Here is a 27,063-nt window from a genome sequence, read left to right as displayed (position 1 = left end):
GCAGGGATTTTGCCCTTTGACTGTGTGCAGATCCTAGGACAGTGGAACATGCTGCTCCAGCAGCGTTCGTGGATTCTTGCATGCTTTGTTCCTACAGAATACCATCCTTGCCTTTTTTTTTCCCTACTAGACCTTTTTTCCTGTCCCCTTTTAGTGCTGCTCACACCTCTCCCAGAGCCAGTGCTGCCATCCCGGGGGTCTCTTCCGGGATGTGCCAGGTGATGGCCGGGAACAATGTCAGGGTATTAAAATGTCCTGAGAATCCCACACACTCCTCACGCAAGACAGGGCAGAACAGAGTCCAGTTGTCAAAATAATCCTGAGCCAATAAGCACGTCCTGGGTGGAGCTCCTGCGGCTTTGGGAAAACTAATTCTCAATGAAGACCTTTTATTAAACCCCCGGAATGAAGCCGGTTGCGCAGGCTGGGGAATTCCTTGATTTTATTTGCGCACGCGAAAAATCCGCCGGTTTTCAGTTCGGTAGGTGAAGGCAAAATGCTGGAGGGAAAGGACTGATGTGGAGCTGGTGGTGATGAATTTTTCATGAGCTGCTGTGCGGGGCTTGAATGGCTCTGGCGCGTCGGTGGCGACCACGGGAGCTGACACACCAACACCACCCCGGCGCATTTTCAGGGGGAGAGGTGGGCTCAGAAGGGCTTTTCTGACAGCCCTGGCTTACCATCCTTTGATTCGTGCTGCTGCTGCTTCAGGCAGCCCTTCCTGTGGAGCCCAGCCTTGTGAATGAGCGGGGTTTAACAGCGCTTTGACTCTGCTGTTTTTGTTGCATTTTCTGAATGGTGAGGGCTCCCACATCATCTGAGCTATGACAGCAAAAGAGGCTTCTAGGGAACTTGCTACTCCCGAGTCCGAGATTTACATCAGGACTTTCAAAGAACAAATGCATTTAGAACTCGAGCCCCCCAAGCTGCCCGGGAACAGACCCACGTCTCCAAAGATTTCTCCTCGCAGCTCTCCCAGGAACTCTCCCTGCTTTTTCAGAAAGTTGCTGGTGAATAAAAGCATCCGCCAGCGTCGTCGCTTCACGGTGGCACATACATGGTAAGCTCTGGGTACCAGTGCGGGTTTAAAACCAGTGTGTGTAGTTGTGCTTTGAACAGGGGAAAACGAGCTGAGATGTATTCACCAGTGTTAAATGAATCGAGCAGGAGGCAGCCAAAGGATGTTTAATGCAGTGCCTCGACAATTGTCATTCAGTGTCTGTTGTCCAGGATAAATCCAGCCCATTATTCGTGTGTGCTGGGTTAATCTCTAGGAACAAAGGCAGCAGCCAGTAACTTTCCCAGCCGTTGTGTTGTTGTGGGTTGAATACATGAATTCATTTCAGAACCTTCAAAATGTGTTCTCTTTGCCCTCTCAGCTCGGTCTCGCAGCACAGCACAGACCGGGTGGTTCAGACAGGGCACTCTTGGAGATAAATGCTACAAAGGGCTTTAACTTCACTCTGAGGGGCTTTTAAACAGTTTTTCCTGGCTACAAATATCCCTCCTTTCAGCCATTTTTTGCAAGGAAACTCTGTCTGAGAGTCTTCTTTTCCCTCCCTACAAATTACTAACCCCAAATAGTCAATTTGTGTGCTATTACAGTCGATTGGAGTTGCCTCTGACTCAATTATCTGGTTAATCCATGCCATAAACAGGAATCAAAATATATAATTCAGGAAAATCCCTGACAATCTCACTTTCTAAATTTAGTCTGTATGTGTCTTTCAGGATCCACCTTTTAAATTCCAGGAGTCTCCATTAATATTCACTAGTTGTCTGTGGGAATTAAACCAGAAAACTTTCAGGAATGTGAATTTTTTAAACTCTGCTCACACAGTGCCATGTCCATTACTTTCCCATTCCATAGACTGAATCAGAGGAGAGGGGATGAAACTCTCTGTATGGGCTGGGTGTTTTGGGGTATCTGAAACACCCATCCTTGTCTGCTACTTTTTAACACAGAACATTGTGTTAAAATGGTTTATGTGAGTTACGGTAAAATAGAAAGCTGTATTTACTTTTGAAGTGAATTACTAATATCTGAGAGTGAATTTGTAGCTCTTACAGTTGTTTTGTCTTGTTAAACAGTAAGAAAAATATGAGAGAAAACTGCAAACTTGGATACCAGGGAATTGTACTGGGTAGAACTGAGATAACTGCTGTTTTAATTTTGCTTTAAACACAGTTTGAAATGCATTTAGGGTGTAGCAATTCAATTCAAATTAGAATTCTAGAATCATGCAGACTTTCTGCTTCTTTTTTTTTGTTGTTGTTGTTTTTAATCCAAGCAGAAGTAAAAACCTCAAACTGGTTACAAGCTGTAAAGGCTTCAGTATGTTCTTCAGCATTTTAATTGGTTGTAGTCACTCGTGTTTAGGTTTATACACATTAATTCCCTGGAACATCTGTCATATCTGCCAGCGTTGAAATGACAGGAGGCTGCTTGTCTTACCCCGACTAGTCTGTTTGGAGAAATGGGTGCTGTGGAAAGATGGTCCTGCTGGGAATTAGGCGAGTAGACTGTGGCCAGACTTGGCACAGGGTATCTGGATTGTTTGGAGAAAAACCATAAAAATATGTATTTATAGAAGTAACTAATAATCTCTTCTTGAATCAACTCACAAAAGAGGTGGGATCCCTCTGGGTTCATTTTTAATGGCAAGAGAGAAGGTTCTCAACTCAATTTTTAAAAATTTTTAGTATCAGGTGATTTTGAACTGCACATCTGTGTTTTAACCTGAGATAAGAAGGAAACTATTGTAGAAACAAAGAAAATCTCCCTTAGAAAGAAAGGTTTCAAGGCTGTTTGTGTGTGAGCACATGCTTAACATGTCAAACCATACAACAAAACCAGACATCTTTTCATGTTGTACACATGCTAAAACACAATTTGAATTATTAGAGTGTGATACAACATTTCAGTAGAATGTCTGGAGGGCTGTTTGTGTGTGTTGCAGGCAGTTATTTCAGCTACGTACCTGAATTTCCTTCTCAGTTGTGAATTTGTTCTGCAGTGCATGGAAACACCCTCACCTGTGCTAAGCAAAATGCCACTTACATAAGGTGCTCTTTTGTGGGGAGCTGGGAAGTAGTAGCTGGGTAGAAAATTACCTCAGGAGTAAATGTCCAAGAAATACCAACTACACAGTAATAGTAGCAAGGAAATGAATTCATGCTGATGGATTTCATAGAATCTATAACTTTCAGAGCCTCATAAACAGGGAACTTTTTCAGTTTGGGGCTGGTGGTGTGGTAAATCATCATCTTTCACCACCTCTGTCATCATTGTTGTCTTTACTTGGTGGTTCTTCTTCTATGCCCCTTATTTTCAAGTTTCTGTCTTCCCTTGCTCTCCTTTCCTTTTTCACTAATTGCCTTTCCCAGGCATTTTCCTTCTTTTGTGGCTGAATGCATTACAACTTCTTTCTCCTGATTATGCTGATGAAATCTATGTCGTCACCCGTCTGCTCTGATATCCAGTCAGCAGACCTTACCCAGAAAGCAAATTTTCAGACTTTTTTTTTTTTTTTTAAAGGCCATGACTCAAATGCTTCTGTGCTGCAATTTGTTCTTTTCCTCAGGGTTGAGTTCTCACTGGACATGGCCAACATGTCATCACAGTTCCCTCCAAACATCTGTCAGTCTGATCCCTGCCTGCTCCAAACCCCTTAAACAGTTTCCCACGGCTGCTGTCGCTCTGTCCAGTCTTCAAAATGCCTCATTCATATCAAATAACAGCACAAAACCTTGATAGCCTCCAGGCTTTTTCCTCCACCAGAATCCACAAGTCTCATTCCTCTCTTACATCTGTCATTTTTGCCTCGGAGATTCTGGAAGCCCATATGCTGCTGCTTCCTTTCTTAAAGTTCCCCTGGTATCATGTGTGTTTTGGGGGGTTTTGTGAGGAATGGAGCAGGCAGAAGATGACATGATTTGGTATCCCTTCAGAGGCATCTAAGTTTTGGACATGCAGTGCTCCCTTGGGTGTAAAGTTTCCTTTGGAGTCACTGGAGAGAGGAAGACATTTCCTGAAGATAGTCCTCAGCACTTTCTCCTGTCAACCAGAAAACAGCACATTCCCTCTCCGTGGTCCACAGTGTGTTCTCCCTCACCCTATCCTTACCTTGAGGACTTCCAAAGCAATAGCTTTAAAGATAACTTTTGTTTTCCACAGGTCTGCCATCTTATTTTTTTCAAATAATAACTCCTAGTATCATCAGGTTTACACCCATAGCAAGGACTTTCTCAGCAAGATCCCAAATGTTTTATCAATGAAAGTCAATATTTTATAAATTAACTGTGCTGCTTATAACACAGTTTTCTTTGCCTTACAATATTTATCCTCAAGATTATAAATATTTCTTCAAGGCCAGGTTGGACAAGGCTTGGAGCAACCTGGTCTAGTGGAACGTGTTCCTGCTTATGGCATGAGATGAGCTTTAAGGTCCTTTCCAACCCATACCATGTGATTCTATGAATATTTATACCATTTACATCACTTATTCAATTTCTTAATATACAGGCAGTCACTGGCTATGCTGTGTGAGGAGCATGAGCTTTTTAATGAAGGGATTTCCAGAGTAGGATGTTTATTGTCTTTTCTTAATTAAGATTTTCATTGGGTTTTTTTTCCAATTTAATTCACATTTAGCTTTCATCATTTTAGTGACTACCTGTTATCTTGTTTATGAAGAAAATATAGGGCAGAACAGAAATGAAATACTAGGAAATTTTGCTCTGGTTTTTCTCTCAGTTATCCTTCAGCTGAAATACATTCATGCATTTGCTTTTTGATATATAATGTAAAATGCAAATCATATGCTAGCCTTAATTTTTTTGAAAACATGATCTGTTTTCATTACACAACAATCTTCCGTGGTGGGATTGAGTAAGTTAAATAATATGGCACAATCCAGTCACGGGGGGAGCGTTTGAGTTGTTTCCAAGCCTGGTGAATAACAACTGATCTGCTTAATTACTTGAAGCTGTAAAATGTACTATAGGCAGAGGAAAATTATCGAAAGATGTCAGGTTTGATTTTGCTTTCTGATTGTGGGACCAAATAAGAAAGACTTAAATGGCAGCCCCCACTTGGGGAGTGGTGCTTCAGAAAGCTCAGTTTTTGGAAACTGTGTGCTTGAAATCGCTGAGGAGAACAGTAATTTATAAGAGCCATAAATTTCTCCAGTGGTTTGATCACGGTGGAGGAACTCAGAAGGTAGAGTGGAGCTCCCAGTGGGACATGTCCCTGTTGGAGTCCCTCTCAGCACCAACTGTGTGTCCAGCTGTGGTGAGATGGCTCCTGCCCTGTGCTGGCACCTCATGAACCAGGATCCCAGATCTGAGCTGTCCTGCCCACCTTCACCCAGTACTTGGGCTGGGGGAACTGACTTCTGCTTGTGAGATAAAACAAGTATCTGTCACAACAGCCTGCCCCCTGAATGTGCTGTATGGTGATGACTCCATGACCTCGGAGGTCTTTTCCAAACTAAATGATTCTGTGATTTTTTTATGATGTGCTTTTGGACCTGGTTCCACTTTGCTCTATGTACAGCAGGATGCTTTTCCATAGTTCCACTGTTGAAAACACCCTTGTCTTTACTTTGAGCTGATCTGTTTGTGCTTCTCACCGGTTGTTGATGTGATTTCCAGCTTCTTGTTCTGTTTTGGAGAAATAGGATGATTCTCCTGCTTTCTGCAGCTTCTCTTTTGACCTGGGACTGATATTGGACACCCTGTGTTGCTCAATTATCTCCTGTAAGTCCTAGGCGAAACAAACTGAAGTGAGGAGGGAAAAGGATGGGGAAAAACCAGAAGGTTCCTCTCTTTTTCTCTTCTGAGTATGTTCTCCCATCTGTCTCCATCTCCCAAGGAGAATTCCTGAGCATTTGCAGCGAGTGGCAGGAAGGATTGCAAAGGATGTGAAGGTGAGGAGGAAATAGAAATAGGCCCATACACAACAAACACAGAACCAGCTGTATCATCCCTACATCTGTTCTGTCCGTATATCCCCTCCAAACCCTGTCTACAACTGTGGAAAACAGAAAGGAGCAACTTCTTTCATCCCCCGGCCACATATGTGGGAAAAGATGGTGTTAAAATACTCACCAGCTGTTAAAGATTCAAGTGAAGTACAACAGATCATTATATTAATGGTAATTTGATTTTGATAGATTCAGCCATTTTTCTGACAGGGGGAGGAAGAATCTGATTGATTCTGTGATTCTGTGAAAGACAGTGGATTCCTTCTCAGAGAAATAAGCTATTTCTGGAGTTTTTAATACCTTTAAATAAGTTTTTAATGTGCCAGTCTATGAGAAACAGAGTCCCAGAGGTTTCATGACTTGCTGTGGTGGCTGAGACCTTCCTAAAGAATCCATGACCTCCAGCCCTCATACCCAGGCTTAACTATTAAGTTAAATTTTCTGTGCCAAAATGGTTTCTCAAGGAAGCTCTCCTGTTGAATTTAGCTTTGTTGAGAGCTCTGTTGATGTGTGAAGCTTGCCATTGTGATAGCATCTACAAATTCGGGCTGTGTGTTTCCAGGAGGTACAGTTGGCTTCTTACGGGCTCAAGTTGGTTGCCAGGACAGACTGGCAGACACATTTGTGGTTTATCCTAATTTATGCAGTGTAGCTTGGCTTCACTGCAGATCTATACATTCTCAGTTCCATTCTTGCTATTTTTTTAATCTTTTTCAGCTTTTTTGTTTCTGAATAGCCAGTGTGTTTTACTTCTGTTGCCTGGTGTTACCTTATGAGAACATCATGTGGGTTCCACAGGGATCATAGGATTGTAGAATCATAGAATCATAGAGTGGCTTGGGTTGGAAGGGACCTTAAAGCTCATCTGCCATGGGCAGGGACACCTTCCACTAGACCAGATTGCTCCAAGCCCTGTCCATCCTGGCCTTGGACACTTCCAGGGATGGGGCAGCCACAGCTTCTCTGGGCAACCTGTGCCAGGGCCTCTCCACCCTCACAGCCAAGAATCATCCAGACTGGAAAAGACCTCTAAGATAATCGAGTCCAATCATTTTTCCAGCACCACTGGTGTGTGTTTGTCTCTTGGAACAAGTTTGAGGGTGGTTTGACACGTTGGGTTTGTAGGTTCTTCCATGATGATCATGGTATGGACATTCTGCAGTAGCCACAAACTAGCTGAGGTTACAACATGATGTGCAAGTGCCACAGAACATGCTCTGCTCATTCTGTGATGGGTGGATTTGGAGAAGCAGGAAGGAGAGAGCAGATTTGGGAAGCTAAAACAGGAAAATTACATTTCTTCCCAGTTTCCTATGGGACTGCCTGACCGGGTCTGAGAGACAAGGTGTAAATAAACCTGAACTCTGCTCATGGGAGGCTGTGACTTTTACCAAGTTTATGAATCAATAGGCAGTGCTGTTGACACATGTGGGTTCCTGTCTCAGCGCTATGTGAGGCTATAACTGCTGATAAAATCATAGACATTTCTGTAATGCACTGAAACAGTGACACACAGCACAACGCTAGACTGATGCAACAGCAACTGATTATTTGATGGGGTAAAATATTGCCACAACAGCCCATGGAAAGGGTTATTACTATAAACTAGGTTTTATTTTCCAAGACATAAATGCACAGATTCAGTCTTTTCTTTCGGACAGACCTGGGAAACACGGGAAGTAAAGTAAATATTCAGTTTTTAAGTTTCTCACATTGTTTTGTTCTCTCAGGGCTACAAATAGATGTGGCTGAGGGGCAGAGCAGAGATTAAGTAATGTAAGAATAAGACTTTGGAGAAATAACAATATATGAGATGATTTCTTTTCTTCTTATGGTAAAATACCCCACTTTTTTGGTGTGTATTGGACTAAGCACCTCAGTGATTTCCTAGTGTCTCCTGATAAACTCCTTGTGGTGTGGTACATTATGGCATACTCACATTATCCATGTCTCCAGGATGATGCACTCAAATTGGAATCAGGTTTGATCTGATTACTTTGAGTTTTGGCTATTTCCAACAAAACTAATTGACGTATAACTGTGCAAAGACTTTCTGCTTTTTTTCACAACCAGCAAGTTGCATTTTCTCGTGGTAGAGCAATTTATTGCAGCTTTTTCCACAGTAGATTTAAATGCTATGAGGGCCAAACATCTGCACGACACTTAATGGAATTAAATAGGAACTATTTTCTCAATTTGCCCTGAATCAATCTGTACTCACATGGAGAAAGAGGTTTTGTTGCACTTCCAGTAGGTCCATGTGCCCAGCTATTGCTGGGATGATCCTTTTCATTGCATGGTTGTGTACAGTCTGTGATGCAAATCTCATAAAGGAATCTTGTTCTGAATAAAAATGTCCTGCAAGTAGTTTCTTCCATCTGCATATACTGAATAATTTTCCTCTCATTCCATATTTGTCTTGGTACGGTAACTCCTTGGGTTCCTGCTGTACTGATTTCTGAGACAGGTCGTGGAAAAGGGAGCACATTGTACCCTCTGAATGCTGAGACAAGAGGAGACATTCATCTCATTTTATCAGTTAAAAAAACCCAACCAGAAATCAATTGATTTTCCTCCAGGCTCCGGCAGAGCTTTACAGATACAGATTAACAAGTGCAACAAAAATGTTTAAGAAATTACTTCCTTTTATTATTTTAACTTGTAGTTCTAACCATAGAATCATAGAATTGTTAAGGCTGGAAAAGCCTTTAAGGGTCCAGTGCAACCATCATCCAGCACCACCATTAAACTATGTCCTCAAGTGCCACATCCACAAGTTTTTTGAACACTTCCAGGGATGGGGACTCCACCCCTGTCCTGGGCAGCTGTGCCAGGGCTGACAACCCTTTCCATGAAGCAGTTTTCCCAATATCCAACCTGACCCTCCTCTTGCACAACTTGAGGCTGTTTCCTCCCGTCCTTTCCCTTGTTCCCTGGGAGCAGAGCCTGACCCCCACCTGACTCGACCCTCCAGGGAGTTGTGGAGAGCAACAAGGTCCCCCCTGAGCCTCCTTTTCTCCATGGTATCACAGTATTTTTTGTGTGTTCTTAAATTGTGCAGAATATAGTTTGTAAATGAGCAGTTCCTTGCTCCCTTTTCAATATATAAAGAACCATATGAAGCCCTGCTTGAAAATTAGAAACATTTTGTGCTGCTACTTGGTTTCCAAAAGCTTTAATGCCCCCTGCTGACACCGTGCATATGCAGGTAGGAATTGCAGAATGATGGACAACTTCATTAGGTGAGAGGGAAAGTTTTCTTTCATAACAATAATGCAAAATTAGCTTTTCCATTTTATTAGTTTCGTTATTACTGAGCTAATTGGAGAACCTGTACTGAGCCTGGTGCTTTGTGGAGCTTATTCCACAGAAATGAGGTCTGAGGGAACTCAGCAACATTCAGAAGACATCCAGTCCTTGTAGGTTCAAGGATGTTTTCAGATCTCAGTTCCTTAAAACAGTATAGTAAGTAGAATTATGTATTACTTTTCAAATCATGGCTAGGCTTTGCGAACGAAGATTTAGGAAGGCTCTATCCACCTATTACTTTTAGGGTTACAGTTAATGGACCAAGGCCCAGGAACTTGTACATCGCTCCCAGCCACAGGGTGGAATTCTGGGATTCGTCCTGGGCAGGGCCAGGAGTTGGATTGGATCATTGTGGATTCTGTCCAGCTCAGGATATTCTATGATTCCATCTTGCTTAAATAAACAATCCTCTTACTTAGCTATGGATTATTTTATTTTGGACTTTTTCTAAGGGGGATGGGGAAAGAATGAGAAAGTATCAAATATGTGGAAACTCAAGAAGAGGTTGGCAAGGAACATAAAGCCAAGACAAAGAAAGGGAAAAGAAGAGGTGGGCAGGGTGAACTGAGCAGCACATGAATCATGCAGGAAACAGTTCCTGCATGACCCAGCGTGGATTCTGATTGATACAATCACTGTTTGTCACTCACATGTCAGGCTGTCCTTGGGCTGTTACAGCTCTGAGAGCCAGCAGCTGGAATTAAACCTCTTGGAAGAGGCACGTCTTTGAAGACCTCAGGCAGAGTTCCTTCTCAGCCTTCCAGTTCTGACCATCACCTCTGAAACTCCCTTTGGATCAGGCTTTGGGGGAGATTTGGTCTGTTCCTCTCAGGTGAGGAGCTGAGGTTAGTAACCCACACACTCAGTGCCTCCAGGGTCTGCTCTGCAGTTAGACTCCTGTACCAGCTTTCAAATCTTCATAAAACCATCCCTAAGAGATTTGAATGTGTTTTTCCCAGACTTACAAACATCTCTGCAGACTGTCACTGTTCAACACATTTACCTGGTGGAGGAAGTCAAATCAAGTAAATCCAGGTCGTGATGCTGCTCATGCATCGTAAAACTTCTGGGAAAATAACCAAACTACACAGCATGAGACACCTCTGTTCCTAGTCCTAGCTTAGCTTCTAAAACTGGCATTTTATCCTGGAAATTGCTTGGTGGATATTGGAGTAAGTGGACAGCACTCTGTATTTGAGTGGTTCCGTATTTTTAGTGGTTGACTTAAGGAGAAAAGTTTTCAAAGTGGTAATTACAGGCATCTCTTAACTGTGATTACTATAAATTAATGATGGCAAGCCACAGCCACTCTAAACTTTTGAGATCTGAGTATGACTCTGTTTTCCAAAAGCTTTCTCTTTCTCCTTAGGGAATGTGTCCTTTTAAATTAGCCAAATCTGTATTGCCCCTTAACAAACTATTCTGTTGAGCTGCTGGAGGTCAGGGGTGGGACATGAGAACAAATGTGATGTCCCTCAGTGTTTATGGATTTGGATACCTCCAACTGGTGTTGGAATTGCTGATTTGCTTTTCCAACAGTTTGCTGATAGATTAGACCACTGTATCCACTCAATAAACACTCTCATCAAGAGGTCACCGTGTATTCATAAATTCTGGCCAGGCAGCCCTTTTTGTTTGATGCCATTTGGTATCAATTTCAGCTGGAGCTCTTTCAGTTCCAGAGGAAACTGATGGAAGCTGCAAATGCATTTCTGAGTCTTAGCCAGAGACATCATTTATTTATTTGGTTTTGCTCTCAAAGGCAGATGGTAACATATGACAAACAATGTCCTTACCACAAAAAAACCCACTTCCCAACCCCTTCCCAAAAAAATCAGACAACTCCATTGTCATGTAACTGATGTTTGTAAGACAAATATTCTTAAATGTTCAGACGAATGTATGAGGAACAATCCTACTGTCGTCATGTTGGTGCTGAAGTGCAGATGATTACATTGGTGTAATGGCAAAGAGGTAAAAAGAGAGAGAAGATGGACCTGGATGGAGAAGGTGACACTGGAAAATGCACATGGAAAGAGACGTTGGTGTGATGAGAAGCCCACAGTTTGTACAAACATGATCTGAAATGAGCTTCTCTGGAGTACAATATCTTGGCAATTTCTATAAGTCTCAATCCATACTGAGCTGCTGCCTTTTCTTCTACCTTCTGAAGTGTGAATCTTTACCATCCCCGTAGACATCAGGTTGTCTTCTCCCACTCTGCCCACAACTAAAACATCTTCCTGAATCACCATGACCTGAGGCTTTGCTCTGTTTCCAAGAAGAGACTGACGAAAATCTGCGCTACTGTGCTTGAAACCTGCCTCCAGAAGGAAGGAGAAAAATCTTTAAATGTCAGGCTTTGCTATTTTTGCAGCCTATCCCAGAAAGCAGCCCCTGCCTTGCTGTCTGCATCCATGGTTGCAATACACGGCGTGCTTGGCACGGCCAGTTATTGCTGTTTGTCTTGTACTTGTCAGTTGTTATTTTACAGTGAAAAAAACTCCTGTAGCAAGTTGTAAATGCTTCCAGTTGGTCAGCCTGTCGTGAACTGAATTTGAATCTTCTTCAACTGTGCTTGGAAAGCATTGAGGGTTTTGAGAATAGTCTTTGTACTTTGGGTTGGGATTTCATGTATTCAAATTGTGTGAATCATGGAATAGTTTGGGTTGGAAGGGATCTTAAAACTTGTCTTGTTCCAACCCCTGTGCCATGGACAGGGACACCTTCCACTGCACCAGGTTGCCCAGTGCAACCTGACCTTGAACACTTCCAGGGCTGGGGAGTCCACACCATTGTGGACTCTGCTCCACAATGATGAGGCATCCACAGAAGACTAAATAAAAAATGTCAGGACTCTGCTCTGTAGGATAGAAATGCCTTCTGATAGGTTGTTTATTGTGTTCAGAGCATATTTGTATTCTTGAGGATTCACAGAACATTCACCACTAACAACATTTGACAGTGAGCTCCCTTTGCAGGGTACTCACTTGGAAGAGCCTCGAGGTGGACTTGGGAAAGTGGTTTGGTTTTAACGGTGGGTTAAAAGAATTTAGAATTCATTAAAAGGACTTAAATAGATGTTAATTCACAAAGTGAAATTGGAAAAATATTATGAATTAAGATCAGGGATCTCTTCTGTAATAATAGGTGTGGGAAAATTTAAAAATTCTCCCTGTGGCCTGAGATGACAATTGGATTTGTCAGAGTATTTCTGTCCATCCTGATCTGAATCACTCACTCACCATCACCTCTGTCACTGGGCATCATTCAGCCTCAAACGTCATTCAGCCTCAAATATGAGACCTGGCTTTTTACTCAGTCTTGCTGATAGTTGACTTGTTCTCACTTGTTATTTAAATATCAAGAGAATAAAATGAGAAACCATGATCTTGCTTCAGTGCTGAAGGGATGGGAGAAGAGCAGCTGGAACTAGGTAATCTTAGAGGTCTTTTCCAACCTTTATGATTCTGTGATTTTGAGAAGCAACAGAACATGGCAGGGGATAGTCAAACACAATAATGAGAGTTTTGTTATTAATGGTGTCAATAACAAGTGTGGAAGTGAGCTCAAAAATGCAGGGCTGATGTTTTAAACACTCATTTCGAGTTGTTTAGAGGATAATATAACACAAAGATCCCCAGATCTTCAAGTGATGCCATTTATGCATCACATTGGCCAAAATTTGCAGAACCAATGACTAGACAATGGAAAATGGTGTCAAGAGGAGAACAACTGGCCCCTCAAACTGGGAACAACTGGAGAAGTCAACCCAGAGGTCCAAGTCCCAGACATTTAGTTCTTAAGACTTTTTGGTTTATGTAGTGATTCTCATCCAAACAAACACTGTATTTTAATGTTACAAATCCAATTTCCAAGTGGTTAAGGATAAATTACTCTCATAAGACAGTCTTGATTAATTTCTGATTTTTCTTGTTAATGTGTAATGAAGATAAAGAGAAATAAATTAGAATTATTCCGAGACTTTAAGGCAAATATTTCCTGTGTAATAAACACCACAGGTTTATTCATTCAAATGTACTGGGGTGGAAAGTGATTTCTTGGTGAAAGAGCAATTGCTTGTTGTGAGTGAGTGGCACAATTATTGTCAAATCCCAGTTTCTTCCTTTGTGACCGGAATGGTCCTGGGGAGCAGTGATCCAAACTGGAAATGGCATTGCCTCAGGCAAATAATACCCTGTCTAATGTATTTGATTTTGCAAAGATAACAAGCTGGGTTACATCTTTGCTTTCGCTTCCATTAATGGTTCAAGGAAAGGAAGGACAAGAAAATGAAACAGATTATTAAAGGCTGCCTTTTATTGTGGTGTCACTTCAGGCAAAAGCGAGCGATGCCTTAAGAAATCTTTGGAAAAATGTCGTATTTATACTGTGTAGAGAAAAGTAGAATTTATAATGTATTTTTGTTCAATTTACTGGGGTTTGGTAGAGAATTTGCTTAAGTATCGAATGAATAATTTAGGGTCACTAATTTGTCGTATAGACTAAAAAACATTCCTGGCCGTAGACAAAGAGAATAAAAACACAGCCTTTAACTACACAACAACTAAACTGAGAGGTCAGTGTGGAGGGAGGGATGCTGGGACAAGCCTGTGAACCTTTGAAGGGCACCAGCTCTTGGCTGGAAAAGGGAATGATTTAATTCTGATCGATTTTTTTAATAGTCAATATTAAAATCTCTCACCAGAAGCAGTAATTCTAATTGAATAATATTATATTATTAAAACACTAAGTTGTATAAGCAGAACAGTTCTGATGCAAGCACACAGGGGAACTTCAAGACCTTTATGTCTAGACTCTATGAAATGGTTTTGTTGAAGCAAATATCTGATGCATTTTTGATGCTGTACTTCTGCCAGGCGTGATATGGAACGGGAAAACAAAGGGGAGGATGTTTCCCTGGTGAGCTTGCAGTCTTAATTAACAAGACTTAACAAATACAATTACCACAGATAAAGGTTAAAAAGAGATAGGAGAGATAAAAGCAAATCTCAAACAGGGACAAGAATTAAAGCAGATATATTAGTGTTCAAGAATCCTTTGCCTCCACTGAGAACAGCAGACACTAATACAGATGCTTTTCGGAGCTGCAAATGGCCTATTTTCCTCCTGGATCTCTTGATCTGCATTTTCAGAAATTTAAATGCTGGATTTCAAAGCCAAAGGAAGAATTGCAGAGACTTAAAGAACACTGTATTATAACATATGTCACCTTTCCAAGTAGATGCCTTTTGAAGGCATTTGGGGTTTAGAGTAAAGCAGAAATCTTCGGAAACAGCAGTTTGTTGCAATCAGAAATAACCCTTTATTTTTCATTTCAGTGTGACCCTGGTGTAGGGAATTATCTGATGCTTCAATTTGACATAAAGGACCTGGGTTGGGAATCTTGTAGCTTGTAACAATTGAGTAGATTTGCCCACTCCAAGGGAGAACTTCTCCCAAAAAATACAGGTAATTTTACCTGAGTCAGAAGAAATAGCAGGATCACTTGGAGCTTTAGAGCTGTCCCCTTTAGTCACCCTTTTCTTGCAGCAGATGTCTTCTTCAAGCAACTACTTTTTGCTTGATAAGTGCTGCTCCAGTAGTGCTTTTGGGGTAGAATTTTGTTTATTTGTTTATTTATAAGAGAGAGGTGTTGGGGTGTTTTTTGATGTTGATTTGGTATTTCACAGGGCTTTACTGAGTCTCTTTGGATCCAGGAACTAGGAAACTGTGATGGGGAAATTTTGTGATGTTGGAAAATCGATCTCTGCAGCTACAAGCACTGAAGTTAAATTGATGTGATAACTGTGACTGGTTTTGTCACCAATAATTCCTGCCTTGAGCAGGATATTAAAGAGGACAAATGAATTAAAAACAGACCCACTACTGGCTACACATTTTTATTTGACTTCCTTAATGTTAAATTAATTGTTGACAGAGATTATTTAGGTAGAATGGGTATGTGCTGTACTTTAAATTAAGCAGTTGCGGTTTTACTTTGCATGCAGGAAAGATCCTTCCAAATTTTGAAAAGGTCACCACTGTTAATCATTTCAGGAAGGCAAGAAAAGATGCTAATAATGACTCAACTGAAGGGAATAACCAGGATTAAAAGCTTCTTAGTGCTTAATAAGTATAAGTGTGATCTTGATTAATTCATGTTATCAACCCTGTGACAAAGGGTTCGCTAAGCATGTGGTATAGCTGAAGAAAATAGCTTTTTTGGGGAGAGCGTTATTTGGTTTTAGGGTTTTTGGCTTTCTGCTGCAATTAAAAAATAGGAGATTGATGATGGGTTAGATTTTGGATGCCTCAGATGTCAGAGGGGTTTGCTGTAGGAGGTATTTGTGGTTAAGTTTGGTTCTGCAGTGCTGCAGAGCTCCCAGTGACTCCACTGTGAATAAAGTGGGAAACTTCTGTGTATTGAGACTCTTCTCATTGTCCATCTGGGTACCCCAAAATGGGATCAAACTTTACTTTTTACAAGGGTCTGGAGTGACAGGACAAGGGGGAATATCCTGAGCTCAGGTTACCAGAAGGTTTAAACCTCTGGGATGGAGAAGACTCCAGTTAGACCTTAGAACCGCTTCCAGTGCCTAAAGGGGCTCCAAGAGAGCTGGAGAGGGACTTGGGACAAGGGCCTGGAGGGACAGGACAAGGGAGAATGGCTTCCCACTGACAGAGGGCAGGCTTAGATGGGATATTGGGAAGAAATCCTTCCCTGGGAGGGTGATGAGGCCCTGGCACAGGTTTCCCAAAGAAGCTGTGGCTGCCCCATCCCTGGAAGTGTCCAAGGCCAGGTTGGAGAGGGCTTGGAGCAACCTGGGATAGTGGAAGGTGTCCCTGCCCATGGCAGTGGGTGGAACGAGATGGGTGTTAAGGTCCCTTCCAACCCAAACCAGTCTGGGATTATATGATTCTGTGATTTATGCATTTTTAAGGGTTTCATCAGTATTATTTGTAGGTCTTTTGTGCTGCTGGAAATGTCATTCACTTTGGTGAGGACAAGTCAGTGCAGACCAGAAGAAGGGCTGAGCACGTATAGAAATATAGGTACCTGATAGGGAACCATTCCTGTTTAAGAATCATTGCAAATATATTTTCCAGGAGATAATTTCTGTATTGAAAAACTGTCACAGGTCTCGCAGGAACGAGATCCTGTTTTCATTTTAAGGCTGCTTTATTTGTCATCCTTTTTAGTCATCCTTTCAGCACCACAAAGTGATTTTGGAAAGAATCCACTGGCCTTCTCTACAGCTTGGTATTTATGTTAAATAGGATGTATAGATACAGTACAAATAAAGAATTGATAAACTAGGAAGGAACTCAGACTTAATTGTTTATCCACAAGGTCTTCCTTCTCCTCACTCCCAAAGTCTGTGACTCCTAATTAACGAGGAGTTCTTTTAGTTGACAACACAGGAGCAGAACAAATATTGAAGGATTTACCATAATAATATGATTTGTTGTTCCCAAATCTTCGTTCGCAAAGCCTAGCCATGATGATTTATTGTATTTTTGAATACCTTGTGTTTAATTGTATTTTTATATACCAAATGATCGGAACTATTCATATTTAGTAAATATTGTGGTTCTAATAATAACCTACACTTCTATTCTGCATTTCATCCCATTATTCCTCATAATACTTTTATCTTTTAACACTCTGGGTTTTTTCTTTTTGTATTAATACCTGAAAACAAATGTTGACAACCAGCACAACTATTTTAGCTAAAAGATGACTGGTTTTGTATTTTAATCTTTCTTTATCCTAATCCCATGGGGCTTTTTAGTCTTGTTTTCTATTTTTTCTCAAACCTATCTGGTTTTTCACATACACACTCTCATTCCAGGTGTGAACCCTGGGTTTGGTTTTCTCTGCCTGGAGTATCCCTGTTGTGCTAATTTTTCCTGATAAACAAGAGAATTTCTAATGCTTTCGACATATGATCTAAAGAATCCAATTTCATCTGAGTGTCCTGCTGTTCTTGCATCTCTCAGGCTAATGCATTTTCCTGTAGACAATTTGTTTAGCTGAGGATTTAATCAGCTGTAGCATCTATTTTTGTTCCCGCTTTTCCCAATCCCTGCCTCGTAGGGAGCGTATGAATCCACATTCCAACTCAGGGGAAATATATTGACTTCACATTTCTAATCTTGCATCTAATTTTTAGAAGCACAGGGCACATCTTCATATCTTTCAATATTTTTAAGATACTGGCTTTGGCTTTTAAAGCATTTTTCCTCATTGTACTGCAGTAATCCTTCACTGAACTGGTTGGGTTGAGCTGTTTTGATTGGTGTGACATGTGTGGGCCTCCTGCTGCTATACTTGGATTTACGTTTTATGCGGAAGATTAATCTCCAGGTCATCAAGTTTAAGTCTTCTGAGGACGGAGCAGAAGGAATTTTCTGTGCTGGATGTTTCTGAGTTACTGTTTGTAGAGCGTCAAGGTAGAGCCTCTCCTTGCTCTTCACTTGTTCTTTCAATTTACAATAGGCAAAGCCATGGTAGTGAATTCCCACCTGGACAAGGCTGTGCTCGTGTGTCCCTGGTGTCCTGATGTCCCAGTGGGAAGTGGTGACAGTGGTCTGCACTGACAATGGAGAGCAGCAGTATTGGAAGTGGAGTTAAAGTGGATTGGAAGTGGCTCTTTTCTCCCGTGGACCTTCATCTCACAGCTTGAAAGGTGGTCGGTGAACACCATGGCCAGGTGTGAGGAGTGGACTTATCACTCAGGCTTGTGTTGTGATATTTGGGGGGCTTGGATGATTTCAGGGCCTTGAAGTCTGGAAGCAAGACTGTTAGTCACTCTGGATGCTTGGTGAGGAGCAGGTGTGGATGAGCTTGTGTCCAGAGGGCCATTGTGAGAGGAGGCAGGCTGATGGCACATGGGCGGAGCCAGAAGTTATATATGAAAGAAGTCACCTTCTTTAGTTTGGGAGCAGCTCTGCTTCTGCTTCTTTAGTCCAAGAGAGCCCCTTCTGGGCAGTGTGTGTGTCCTGTTTTCCAGAGGAGCCCCTCACTGTCCTGTCTGTCTGTCTGTCTGTCTCAGGAAGCAACCTGGCATCAGCCACATGTGTGTCTCCTGGAGCACTGAGTTGGAAGGGACCCGCAAGGATCATGGAGTCCAACTCTCAGCCCCACACAGGCCCATCCCCAAGAGTCACACCCCAGAGGATCATCCAAATGCTCCTTGAGCTCTGGCAGCCTTGGTGCTGTGACCACTGCCCTGGGGAGCCTGTTCAGTGCCCAACCACCCTCTGGGGGAAGAACTTTTTTCTGAGATCCAACCTAAACCTGCCCTGACACAACTTCAGGCCATTCCCTGGGGTTCTGTCCCTGGTCTCCACAGAGCAGAGATCAGTGCCTGTCCCTTCTCTTCCCCTCCCAAGGAAGCTGTAACTGCAATGAGGTCTCCCCTCAGTCTGCTCTCCTCCAGCTGAACAGGCTTTCAAACACCAGAAAGAGGATTTTCCTGTATCAGAACTGAATGTCTGGGCCCCTGGGTTATTACTTATGCAGAGGAATTCCTCCACCTCTGGCTTCCAAAAAGTCTACCTGGGACTGAAGCAGTCTTCAGCCAACGAAACATCTCTGAAACTGGTAGATGTAGAATGGAATAATTGTTGTAGGCTCTACACAACTTTCCTTTCTCTGCTGGAAGCTCTGAGCTGGCTGTGTGAGGCACCGGGAGAGACCCCAGGTACCCTCCTGCAACATCATTTTCAGGCTTGGAGTAATGAACGTACAAATTCTCCTGTGGCCGGGGCGAGTCCCAGAATGCGAGAGGCTCCGGGATGTGCATCTGCGGGAGCTTGTGTTGTGACAACTCCCATATGTTCCCACCTACACAAGGAAATGTGATTTCTGCCTGATCAGCCTTAATCCTTCCTTGGCGATAATGGGAATGTTTTGGGAGGCGCGTCACTGCTGACCAACCTTCCCCAACCTGCTCCCGCTTTCCAGATCCGTCACAGCAGCTCTGGCTTCTGGGGGGGCATTTACAGGGTTGAGGTCTCTGCTCTTCAACATACACCAGAACCACATATGTTTTCCAGGAATGTTTAACCTGCAGTGTGTTGACAGGAGGTTTGGGAAGGTCTCTAATGAAGATCAGGAAACCATCCTCCAGGGAGTACCTGGACAATAGATGTTGTCTCCTCACCCATCCCCTTCTCTGCACTGAAGGTTTCATTTGAGTCACCAAGAGATTATCCCAAAGTGGAAATGAGATCTGCAAGAAGAGATTAAATTTACTTTGTCTATTTATTTATTTATTTAGGAGCTGATCTTATCCCAGGTTTTGATTGTGGTGTTTGGTTTGGGTTTTCTTTTGCTTTTTACTTTTTCCCTTTTAAAATACTGTAGGACAACACGCTGGGATTGAAACAGTAGTAAACCCAATCTGGTAGCTATCCCAGTTGCTGTTTAGGTTCATCTACTAGTTTTAATTGGGTTTCGATCTCTTAATAAGCTATCTGGTGTCCTGTGGATTGTGCTGGGAAGGAGTGCAGTGTGAATACTTCGTTCCTCTGTTCTCAAAATGTCTGTTTATAAAACCACCACAGTTAAACCCACAGTCCCTGACAGTGTGTTGGATTTTGAGGAGCTGGGTTTTATGAGTTTTGGAAAACAATTTACTTTCAGTGCAAGTAGACCCTCAGTTAATACATTAGCAGCTGAAAATATCCATGGAGTGTCCTGATGAAGTTTTAATTTCAGGTTTCTTGTTGAAGTAAGAATTGGAAATTAGGCCAGTCCAAAATTTGAGATACTGTGCCACTGAGGACAGTTGATCTCTGATAAAAACAAGACTGGAAAACAGAAGGTTGCAACATATATCCCATTTCTTTCTTCTGCTTCCAACACAAATTGGCCAAGGTGCTGCCTTGTTTCACTTGGGCTGATTTCGGTGCCTATAGGTGAGCTTTTAAGTCAGCACAGCATGAGAGGAACCTGCAGTTTCCACCATGTATTTCATCTGTAGGGCTTTTATTTCAGAGGTTCATAGTCATCTCATAAATTCTTTTCTGAATTTTAGTAGATTTTCACCAAATAGAAATTCAGCAGATTTTCACATAATAAGTTATACTGAAGAAACAAATTGTTTGTATCTGTGTGACTTGGGTTAGTGAATGTCCTGCTCAGGATTTATGGCCATCAAATGTTGACCTCTAGTCGAAACCATGGAAAAAAGGTTTGATGAAGGCTCTCCTTGACCAAACCACAATTAGCAATTTCCACCATTAATTCACCATATATGATGAGAAAAGAGAGGGAGAGGATATGGATATTGGAGACTTCTGTCTTGTCTTGGCTGCTGAGTGATACCCAGGGAAGCAGATTTCCTCTTCTTGGAGGAGTGATCATCCCATTGTTATTTTTCATGGCTACCTCAGGGTTCTGGGACTATTTGCAGATACGTGTCAGATGAAGCTGATTATGTGTCACCTGATAAATGCCGGTGACCCTCCATCACCCACCTGGAAACTGTGGAGCATTTGGGAAGCGAAGAGTCATGAGAGATTTTTTTTTCATTATTTAAATGTATTACTGAGTGATTTTCCCTTCGAGAAGCATGACTGTTCAGATGATTCACGGTTGCCTTCTCGTAGGCATTTCAGCAAGCAAACACAATAGAATAGACTCATGTTGCAGCTTGTTTACTTGAGAAAATATCCAGAACACAAATTGTAATTCATTAATCTGGGGGCATCTTCCCAACTATAATTGTTAAATTAATTTTAGAGTGGTTTTAGCCAATTTCATGGTGATGAGCTGTGTGTCAGGTCTGTGTGTTCACATCACACTTGAAGAATACTGCCTGTACTTGCGCTGAAAAGCTGCTTTAATATTGAAATTTTGATATTAGGCCAACAGAGTGGATGGATACTTTTGCCTCCAGCACTAGAAACGAATTGTTTTGTGCTTTGTAATCTGTTACAATAACAATTTTCTTGCTCTTGCAGTACATATCTCTATTTGGATGGCTGAGCAATTTTTTGCTTGTAAGCTCTGTGTCCAGAAAGGCAGGTGTAACATTAGAGAAGCCTGAGGAAACATCCTCAGAGCAAATCACTTGCATTTTCACAGGTTAATTTTAGGAGATGCTACAGAATTTTGGTGTGAAAGAGTGTGGTAGACAGAAAGAACCATAGTAGGATATTCACCAGAAAAGAAAATGGCAAACAGTGCCCATCAGGGAAGATTTAAAAATTGGTGTTATTTACTCTTGAGGCGTGTGCTTTCTTGAAGTTCTGTAAGAATTTCAGGAGAAGGAACCTTCTTTCCACATCTGCTGCAATAGGGCAAGAAATAATTAGCAATGCCTGCAGCAAGGGAGACAACCAGGCTCTCAACATTCAGAAAAGTTTGGTGAAGAATGATGAGGAACTGAATTCTATTGCTTGGGCAGGCTGGGAGATCTTCAGCCTGAATTGTTTGTTGAGTGAGGCTGGAAAGTTTTGGATTTAGTTGAATGTACTTTGGACTGTGGGAAGAGACCAGATGACTTCTAGAAATCCCTCACAGTGGTGTCTTTCTGTTCATGACAGAGGTGTGTGGATATTCAAGGGAACTTCTGAGACAACACTGAAAGAGGTCACAGAATCCTGGAATGGTTTGGGTTGGAAGGGACCTTAAAGCTCGTCTCATTCCAACCCTTGCTCTGGGTGGGGACACCTTCCACTAGTCCAGGTTGCTCCAAGCTCTGTCCAGCATGGCCTTGGACATTTCCAGGGATGGGGCAGCCACAGCTTCTCTGGGAATTACATCCCAGCCCCTCACCACCGTCTCAGGGAAGAAATTCTTCCCAATATCCCATCTAACCTTGCCCTCTGGCAGTGGGAAGCCATTCCCCCTTGTCCCTCCAGGCCCTCGTACAAAATCCCTTTCCAGCTCTCTTGGAACCCCTTTAGGCACTGAAAGGGGCCCCGTGACAATGTAGAATGTGTAGTAAAATAACAGGTCTGAACATAAAAGAACATGTATTTTAAAAAACATTACTCATTTACCTATTTAAGGCCTCTTTTTTAATGCAGGCAGGTAGATGAGTACAAACCTGGTTCTGCTACATCAAACCGGGAGGAAGGAGACCTCTGCTAACACTGCCACGGCATTCTCTGCTGAGTCGTCGTACTACACCTCCCACCCTTTGCCTTCCTCTGTGTGTTGGTACACATGACTGTGAGGGATAAAAGCTGGATCTACACTGAAAAGAAGCAGCAGAGGGTGTGTAGTGCAGTGGAAAGGGAGTATTGCAGCAGCCAGATCACTGCTTTTAGTTGAGGCTTTTCTTTAAAAACCTCTGTGTTCGATGCACTGTTGGTCTTACAGTGCAAAGTACGGGGCTCCTTAGTCATTGTAATTAAAGTATGGCCCTCCCTGGGAAGGAATAAGTCACCTCCCATCTGTGTCTGTTGTTTTGAACCACGGGTCAGAGAGGGAAATAATTGCTGGGAAGATTGATGACTGCACTTACGTAAGACAGCACAGGTCACAGATCTCATTTTAGTGGTCCCTGCAGTCACACTCTGGGGGTGTTAAATGTGTTGGAGATGGTACCAGGGTAAAACAGCAGGTGAGGGGGATTCTGCCCATCTGCCCTGCTCAGGTGAGACCCCACCTGCAGTGCTGCCTCCAGCTCTGGGGTCCCAGCACAGGAAGGACATGGAGCTGCTGGAGCGAGTCCAGAGGCACCAGGATGATCAGAGGGATGGAGCAGCTCTGTCTGCGAGGAAAGGCTGAAAGAATTAGGATTGTTCGGCCTGGGGAAGAGAAGTTTTGGTGTGACCTAATTGTGGCCATCCAGTACCCTAAGGGGCCAACAGGAAAGATGGAGAGACTATTTACAAGGGCCTGGAGGGGCGGGAAAAGGGGGAATGGCTTCCCACTGTCAGAGGAGAAGGTTCGATGGGATATTGGGAAGGAATTCTTCCCTGTAATGGGGTGAGGCCCTGGCACAGGTTTCCCAGAGAAGGTGTGGCTGCCCCATCCCTGGAAGTGTCCCAGGCCAGGTTGGATGGGACTTGGAGCAACCTGGGATAGTGGAAGATGTCCCTGCCCATGGCAGAGGGTGGGACTGGGTGGGCTTTAAAGCTTTTTGACTGTGATCACTTCAAGCAGTAGGGAAGCAGTAGGGGTAGGAACCAGAGTTTGTCCAGGTGGATCAGTGGGGATCTGAGTGCCTTGCAGGGTCGAGTCCATCATCCGTATTTATTCTTCTTCACAATTAACTTCAAGGGGTTTTGTGATAAACAGAGTGTGAAAACCCATGTCATGAATTGGGAGGTTCAGGTTGGACATCAGGAGGAAATTCTTCCTGGAAAGGGTGGTCAGGCATTGGAAGGGGCTGCCCAGGGAGGTGGTGGAGTCCCCATCTCTGGAGGTGTCCAAAGAACGACTGGACGTGGCACTCAGTGCTCTGGGCTGGGTGACATGATGGGGATTGGGCACAGGTTGGACTCGATGGGCTGGGAGGGCTTTTCCAACCCCAAAGATCCTGGGATTCTGTGAATTGCCTCAAGAATAATAATATAATTAGATGAGTTACTTGGCTACAAATCCCCTACTACCTCGTTACTATGACAGTTAATCAAGGGACCATGGAAACAATACAGTCAGTATTTTGTGGTTGGTTGTGTAGTTGTCACCTTTACCTGGAGTGGGGAGAACCCCCAACAGTGAAATCTTCCTAATAGTCTTGTCCCCCTAAATTATATTCATGATTTTTATGTAACAAGAATGAAATTTTTAAAAAATCCATTGTCTTGTCTAGCACTTGAGTGAGAATGACATTGCTTTACTTGAATTATTTAAATGATGGTCTGTGAGATCCAGGTAATTATTTAATTACATTTTTTTGATTGAATTGAGGAACTGGCAAATGGTGCAACTCTCCCACAGGAGTTTTCACCTGGATTCACTGCTGGGAAATAATTTCAGTTAATGTCTGTATCCCTAAACTCTGTCTGTATCTCCAAACTCTCTGATGCCAAAACCCACCGGGATTTTCATGGGTAGGATTTAATTTTGTAGTTCTTTCTTACTGAAGTATAAATCTTTGTATTGTTAATCTAATTCTTTGGTCTCTTCTTGTCTTACACAATAGAATAAAGGCAGCCCTTTATGGTAGCCAGGAACCCTGTCTACAAGGTTAATTATGATTTTGTGGATAATCCCTCACTCTGATTCCAGCTGTTCTGGACAGAATTGGATATACCTACCCAGAATTTGAATTACATCCTTAATAAGCTTTTATTTTGTTTATGAAGCATTTGAGTGGCAATTGGCAGCCCGGATGAATGTACCCATTTAGGTACCAGCCTCGGCAGTGTATTTCTTGATTGTTTTATTTTTAATTTAGCAGGATATTACTTTCCGTCCCTCACTCTTAACAGCTACTTTGCTTCGTGGGACACATTGTATGTCCCTTCACCTACGAGTTTGTTCAGTGAGATGAAGTAATGCAATTTTCAATTAAAAAAAATATTTTCTGTTAATTATGTTGTGCAAGTTACCAAACATTTTCAAGGATTAAAACAAAGATTATTTCTTTTAGCTGTCGGCGTCACTTCTTAGAAACCTCTTAATGTCATTTATATTATGGAGAGTTGTGAGGATGTAATTTCACAGTATCACCATGGGATTTCACAGTAGTGTAATCCTAGAACCATGGAATGGTTTGGGTTGGGAGGGATCTTAAAACCCATCTTATAGGGATGGGGCAGCCACAGGACAAGGGCCTGGAGGGACAGGACAAGGGGGAATGGCTTCCCACTGACAGAAGGCAGGGTTAGATGGGATACTGGGAAGAAATCCTTCCCTGTGAGGGTGGTGGGGCCCTAGAACAGATTGCCCAGAGAAGCTGTGGCTACCCCATCCCTGGAAGTGTCCAAGGCCAGGTTGGACAGGGCTTGGAGCAAACTGGGATAGTGGGAGGTGTCCCTGCCCATGGCAGGGGGTGGGACAAAGTGGGCTTTAGGGTCCCTCCAAACCCCAGCCATTCTGTGATGTTCATGAATCTTTGACCTAGTGAATTTATAAATGGAGTGAATTCTGTCCTGTTCCTGGGAGATTCTGCTTTGCTCCAGAGAGTCACTGAGTGCTGTGAATTTGCTGTCCCAGTGATGGGAATCCTTTCTGTGGGGTCTGCCTTTATGTGTTTGCTGCTTGTGGATGCAGATCCTTATTTTTAAACAAATTATATAATTCTCAGATTAGCAGGACCTTGTTGTTTGTATATGTAGCAAAGTTTAATGCAAACAAATCAAGGACAATAGGAAATGATTGCATATTTCTCTGGCTTAGCAATAACGAGAACTAATGCAGGCTGGTTATTTGTTTTGGAGATTGAATTATGACTTGTTCCATTTCATTGAAGTGGATTCTCTACAAAGAGCAATTTCTGAGTGTCCCCTTCTTCATTAAGCAACAATTCTTATCACAGGCTTAGGGAAAACACCTAAACCCAGAAACACACAGAACAGGATTCTTAGTGTTATTTGTAGTGCTTTAGAAGAGCGAGCATTGGGAGTTTTGGCCTTTAAATATATACATTTTGAGTCTTTTTGATATTTAAATTGAAACCACGTTCTTCCTTTTCAGGGCTCAGTGTTACACACACACTAAATAAGGTGCCAGCACCCAGCTCCTGTTAAGTTGTAGATGCAGTAAGAAAGAAATACTGGTTTTCCTGTTGAGTTATCCCAAGGAGGGTTTTGCATGCAGGGAAAACATCCTTGTTGGGGAATGGAATCAGCAGAGCCTAATAAATGAAAATAAATGCCTACCAATAAAATAATTCCTTTTTTCCTAAGTATTTTGGAGGGTGGGAATTTCCATCCTGTCCTGCAATTTGATGTGTTTGCACTCTCAGACTTTCAGGTGACTTTGTGAAATGCCAGAAATTATTCAAACACTGAAAACACTTAAAACTTGTCAGAAATCAGTATGTTGTACCTTGTGGCAAGACTTAAAAGTCCAACAACATTCATTTCTGGCAGGTATTTTTCTTGCATAAGATCTCATGCTTGGACTTGATCTTAGAGGTCTCTTCCAGCCTAAACGATTCTATGATTCTGCTGGAATCTTAAAACACGTTTTGTAGTAACTGTTCAGGTTTAAAGTGAGGAATGTGGATGCTGAAGCTACCTTGGGATGTTTTGTCTTCAAGGAATCTGATTGTCCTTGCTTTTATTTTAGGCAGTCTTGCCTTCCTCACTGCATGCACTGATTTACTGATGAAGAAATCATGAGAGAAAGTCAAGGAAGGAAAAAGTTAGTTAAAAAAGTCTTGGAAAAATTTGGAGTCAAGTAAACTCATTCTCTACATAAATACCTGGCTATTCCATCAGTCATATTTGGAGGGAAGAGCAAAGCTCTACAGCAATGCTCAGGTGAGCTGATCTTGCTGGTACAGGATCCTGCTCCCTCCAGACTGTCCATGATTGAAATTCAAAGGAGCTCATGACATACTTCAAGTATTTCATGTTCTATTGGCTGCTTGAAACTTTGGAATTCAAGCAGATTTTACCAGGAATTGGGCTTTTTCCTTTGGGCTGGTTTAATTTGGGTGATCATGCTAAAGAAGGAGCATCTTTGACTGCAAACATGTGCCCAGCTGATGGATCAAAAGAAAAATAAAGGGGGGAAAGGGCAAAACCAGCTGAAAACAGTGTTGTGTTTGGCCTTTTCAAACTTATTTTAATTGGTTTGAACTCTGGGGATGCTGTGGCAGAGAGGGTGGCCAGACTTGCTGAA

The 27,063-nt window shown here is 42.4% G+C and overlaps 1 protein-coding gene across 2 annotated transcripts in view; it reads left to right on the top strand.

Moving 5' to 3' along the window:
* Window positions 1-494: 494 nt before the first annotated feature.
* PDE4B (phosphodiesterase 4B) overlaps window positions 495-27,063 on the top strand; it is a 156,942-nt gene continuing 130,373 nt past the window's right edge. For both annotated transcript variants that reach the window (XM_027651407.1, XM_027651401.1), the window contains exon 1: window positions 495-1,060. In XM_027651407.1, coding sequence (XP_027507208.1) covers window positions 825-1,060 — 236 coding nt within the window. In that variant the 5' untranslated portion in view covers window positions 495-824. The remainder of the gene's footprint in view (window positions 1,061-27,063) is intronic.

The sequence above is a fragment of the Corapipo altera genome, unplaced genomic scaffold, assembly GCF_003945725.1.
Source record: "Corapipo altera isolate COAL_440 unplaced genomic scaffold, ASM394572v1 57, whole genome shotgun sequence".
Classification (NCBI taxonomy): Eukaryota; Metazoa; Chordata; class Aves; order Passeriformes; family Pipridae; genus Corapipo; species Corapipo altera.
This window is presented reverse-complemented; position numbering and strand designations above follow the sequence as displayed.